Source organism: Echinops telfairi, unplaced genomic scaffold (genome assembly GCF_000313985.2).
Source record: "Echinops telfairi isolate 266 unplaced genomic scaffold, ASM31398v2 ScPeMD7_7469;HRSCAF=8507_1, whole genome shotgun sequence".
NCBI lineage: Eukaryota > Metazoa > Chordata > Mammalia > Afrosoricida > Tenrecidae > Echinops > Echinops telfairi.
In genome coordinates, this window is record NW_022111373.1 from 138,538,874 (window position 1) to 138,544,005 (window position 5,132).

Consider the following 5,132-nt stretch of genomic DNA (forward strand, 5'->3'; position numbering starts at 1 on the left):
CTGTTCACAAAAAAAGTTGCAATGAACTCTAAGTCAAAGGGATTAATTCATCTATGCTCATTCACCCAGCTGGAAAACCAAACCCACTGCCTTCAAGTCCAGACGGACTCAAAGCATCTCTACTTCTGGGGCTATAAGTCTTTATGGGGACAGACAGCCTCAACTTTCTACTGAGGAGCCGCTGCTGGGTTTGAACTGCTGGCCTGGGTTTAGCAGTCCAATTATATTCCCCTAGCAGAGCCAGCAAATTATATTCCCCTAACAGAGCCAGCAGGGCTCCCTTAGGCCGTCACAGCTTCCTATAAAGAAATATCCTAGTTCTAATCGTGGGATGAACAGGGGGCAGCTAACCCAAGGCCAGCAGTTCAAACCCGGAAGCTGCTTCACAAAAGAAAATAGAGGCTGTCTTTCCCATCAAGATTTACAGCCTCAAGAGACCCTATCTAGGGTCGCTATCGAGTGGATCAGAAATTCAAAACCACCCGCCAGTCCTCGGGTGAAAGACGAGGTTTTCTAACTCCTGCAAAAATTGACCTGACCAATAGGGTCGCTATGGGTCTGAATCAAGGCCTTGGCACCGAGTTTGGATTTTGGAGAGGTGGAGTCGACCTGATGGCAGTCGGTGGGCATGGCTTTGGTGATGAATTAATTAGCCAATACACCGAACTCACTGCCATGGGGTGCACAGAGGTGGTTTCAAATGCTGGCCTGGCAAACACGGGCTCTGGTGGTGCAGTGCGTCAGGCACTGGGTTACCAAGAGGCCAGAGGCTCAAACTCACCAGCCCATCGGCTGCACTGACAAGTCAGTGGGGCAGTCTACTCTCCTTCCCAGGGCCCATGGGTTGGAGTCCACTTGATGGCAGTGGGTTCACAATCCACAAATTACTGTCAGCACAACTCTGGCCTTCATTTTAAACAGCCTGGCTAACAGCCCTGGCTGGGTGGCGTCTGTCCCGCTCTCTCTGAGTTGAAGAGCGGTTGTTCACAGCACACAGAGAGACGGCACCTGCTATCGGGACGCCTCCTTGTTCATCATTCACTCTTCTCATTGACAAGCTCCTACCTGGAAGGAGTTCTGAACCCTACTATCAACATTTCTAAATAAGCCACACACAGCACTACCATCAGCCCCTGGGGAGGGGGAGGCGGGAGGCAAGTTAACTTGCTCCCTGTTAACCAGAAGGCTAGTGGGCTGAGTCCACCCAGGTGCCTCAGCATAAAGGCCTCGCTGTCCACAGTCAGAACCCTGGGGGTCCCGTGCTACTCATGGGTCCAGACGGGCTCCACACCGCTGCTGGCACCGGCGCTTGTGGTCGCTCAGCCAGACGGCGGCCCGTGCGGGCCCATCCTACCCCAGCCCGCTCCCTCTGTCCGTGGCTTACCTTCTCGGCGTCCTGCTCAAAGAGCCGCAGCTGGAAGCACTGGTCCAGCTTCAGCTTGCGGACGTGCCACATCTGGTGCAGGTGCTGCCGGGTGGAGTGCAGCCGGTCCAGCATGGTGGACACCCTGGGCAGCAGGTTCTGCAGGTCGGCATTGCCAGAGCCCGAGTTCTTTCTGGGGAAGCTGTCGCTGCTCTGTATCCTCTGCAGCAGCTTCTGCCCCTCCAGGTCCAGGTCCTCGATGGGCGCCTTGATGACCTTCCTCTTCAGCTGGGAGTGGTCCTCGATCATGGCGCGGGCCCCCTCCAGGTCCTGCGGCAGCTCCTTCTTGGCCAGGATGTCCTGCAGCTCCTCCAGGCGGGACAGCATGTGGGTGGCATTGCTGACGTAGTCCTCGAAGGCCACCCGGATCTCGATCCACTCCTCGTGGTTGTACTCCAGGCAGCCGTCGAACTCGGGCGTCAGCTGCGAGGGGTCCACGACCTTGGTGAGGCCCTCCAAGGACACCATGCTTGTCTTCGGGGAGGGAGGGAGGGGAAAGAGAACAAACCATGTGTCAGACGGCGGACCTGTTCCTTACCGTCGGGCGCCGAGGCCTCGACACAGGGTGTCCCCCATAAAACACAGCAGGGCTATTTATGGGAAGCACCTTGGGCCGGCCTTGGCCCCACGCAGTCAACGTAGATGGAAGGGCCATTGTCAGTGGAGCCGGTCAGGGAGCAAAACCCACAGGGGCCACGTGGCCCATGCTGAGACGCAGCCCTGGACTTGCTCGACCACCTCTTCTGGATGGGACCTAGAGGAGCCCTGCGCAGCACAGTATAGTGGTCACGTGTTAAGCTGCAATCGGCAAGGTAAGTAGTTCAAAACTACCAGTTGCTCCTGGGGAGAAAGATGGGGTTTTCTACTCCTGGGAAGAGTTACAGCGTCAGAAGCCCATGGGGGGCGTTCTACCCTGTCATTCTGGGTCCCGAGGAGTAAGCATCGACTCAGGGGTGCTTGGTGGCCCACTGGATTTGAAACCAAAAGCAAAGATGAAGGATGTATGGCCCAGAACCGCTTTAGCTCCGCTCACTCACCTGCAAACCAAAACACTCACTGCCATAGAACCGATTCCAATTCACAGGGGCCCTCCGAGCCAGGGTGGAACCGCTTCTGTGGGGTTCCGAGACATAACTCTTTATGGGGATAGGAAGCCTCGTCTCCTTTCAGAGGGGCAGCTGGTGGGTTTGAATTGCTGACCTGCAGTTTAGCAGCCCAATGCTCAACCAGCTGAGCCACCAGGGCTGCTCCTGTCAGCTGCAGGCCAAGTAAACCCAGAACAAGCCGGCACTGGCAGCAGCAAACGCTAGTGGAATCCTGGAGAGGGACTTAGTACTCAGCATTTCTGCCCACAGTGTCACAGCAGGGTGACTCGGGTCTCATGGGGAGGGACTTTCTGTCAGGTCAGACAATGGGTCCACAGGTGGTGCAAAGGGTTTGTGCCTGCTGACAAGCCTATAGGCTGGTGGCTGGGACCCACCCGGGGGACCACAAAGGCTTCTACAAAGATTACAGCCGAGGAACCCCCACGGAGCCGTGCTCCTTGGGCCGAGAGAGTCCGAGCCCAAGCCCAAGTCAGAGTCAAGAGTCAGACGACTCCACGGCGCTGGCATGGTTTGGATTTGGGGTTTTTTAGTGGAGGCGAACACTGTGGAGAGGGGCTGGGAACAATGTGGGGACCACACATGCAAAGAGGAAAGGGCTTCAGGAACTTGTAAAGCCCAGAGGGAGAAGGCAAAGCCAGGCAGAAAAACTTGCGGGAATGACGCTGTCAGAGCATCCCTGCTGGTAAAGAAACAAAAATGACTCTGAGAGTCAGATAGGACACGCTGTAATTCTGTGTTCAAGAAAATGCCTGTTATCTTCATAAATCACCCTTCAAACATCACTTCTCATTTGGCAGGAAGTCACAGGGCTTACTGACTTCACCTTCCACCTAACGGTGGGTTCTGTTCAAATTCAAGTCACAGTTGCGTTCAGGATTGAATCTGGAAAATCGACTATGGAAGGAGGCTGAAAATGACCAGTAGGCCCAGAGGGCAAGAGGCACCCACAGTAAAGAGAGGATGCGGATGGATGTTCCAAATGTTGTTGTGGTCATTACATAATCTGGTGTCAATTTGAGACTCTTCAGAGTGAAGGAGTGTAGTGTAGCCTATCAATCAGGTTGCAGCTTGTTGACCTCATGTGGAGGAAATAAACAGCTCACTGGAGGCCAGAGAGACTCCTGCTGACAAGACACATGGAGCTCCACTAGACCTCTGAAGCTGGAGAAGCCATGTGGAGACTCCTGGCAGCACTGAGATGCTTACAACGCCACTGGATCCACAAGACCTTCCGCCCAAGGGCCTGTAATCTTCCTGCACTCGGATGACTGCATATGCTTCATGAGTCTGAAGAGGAATTTACAGATTGGTATCGGACATATGGGCTAATATCAGACTTATGGACTTGATCTGGACTGGGCTGGGATGTTTTCTCAATATTCAATTGCTCTTATACATAAAGCTCTTTCTTATACACATGAGTGTCTATGAATTTGTTTCTCTAGTCTACCAGGACTAACACAGTTGTTATTTATAATGTTCTGGGCAGAGCTGCAGGAAGTGAGCGCCAATCAACAAAAATGTACGATGACGATCCTATTGCACGTTTATGACAGAACAGGGCACCAGCCGAGCTTTCAGTTGGCCAGCAACATCCTACCACCAAACTCCTGTTGAACAGGGCGCTGGGGCGGGAAGGGAGGGTGGCAGAGACCTGTCACACACCCGTCTGAAAGATAACCACCACCGCTCAGGTGCCCAGCCGATTACAGACCTCGGCAAAACCGAGGGGGGCACACCTCTGCTGTTCCGAGTGAGGAACTTGGCACCTGAAGCGCAGGTAGATGCCCTTGGATAACACGGTCAGTGAGGGAAACTGCTATTTTACACACTAATGAAGCTGACCCCGGAGTGCTGGCGGCACAGTGGTTAAGCGCGGGGCTACGAAGCACAGATCAGCAGTCTGGAATCACCGGCCGCGGCTCTGGAGAAAGACGAGGCTTTCTACTCCTGTGAAGAGTTCACGTTTCGGAAACCCATCAGGAGCCGTCCTACCCCGTCCTACAGGGTCGCTGAGACAAGAGTGACACAGGGCAGGGAGTCTGCAGTTTGCGGACCCAGGTGACTTTGAACGCGCCCCACCAGTAGCCACAGGGGATCTGGCCACACCGGGAAAGTTACCTCAAATTCGAACTTGGAACTGCCAAAGTTGGTCCTCTGTTTCTGCCAGAAGTTATCGGGCTTGATGATCAGCGCCACGTGGATGCAGCAGGGGAAGGACTCCTGCAGGATCTTCAGGAGGGGCTTGATGGAGTCCCACTTGGACCCGCGCATGTCCACGATCACGGTGAACCCTCGCTTGCAGACTTCCTCGCTGCAGGGGAAGAACGCACAGGGTGAAGCCCGGCACACCCACACGGCTTCCAGTCGGAGGCCCTCCCCTGCCCACACCAACACGTCACCACCTGCCAGCACTTCGGGGAGATGGGACGGTTCTCCAAACACAAATCAGAGAAGAGCGCTAACCGGCCTACGGAGCAGATCTGTCCTGTCCTGTTGAGCTGGTCTGAACCAGAATCCACGCCGCCACCACCACCCCTACCCCTAGGCTACCTCAAAGGAGCCCTGGCAGAGCAGCTGGGTTAAGCCTTAAGCTGCTCACC

General features: G+C 54.9%; 1 protein-coding gene across 2 annotated transcripts in view; it reads right to left on the reverse strand.

The window, feature by feature from the left end:
* LOC101655181 (triple functional domain protein) overlaps window positions 1-4,847 on the reverse strand; it is a 146,959-nt gene extending 142,112 nt beyond the window's left edge. For both annotated transcript variants that reach the window (XM_045285010.1, XM_045285011.1), the window contains exons 1-2: window positions 4,651-4,847; window positions 1,385-1,897 (exon numbers count right to left, since the gene is read on the reverse strand). In XM_045285010.1, coding sequence (XP_045140945.1) covers window positions 1,385-1,897; window positions 4,651-4,803 — 666 coding nt within the window. In that variant the 5' untranslated portion in view covers window positions 4,804-4,847. The remainder of the gene's footprint in view (window positions 1-1,384; window positions 1,898-4,650) is intronic.
* Window positions 4,848-5,132: the final 285 nt, after the last annotated feature.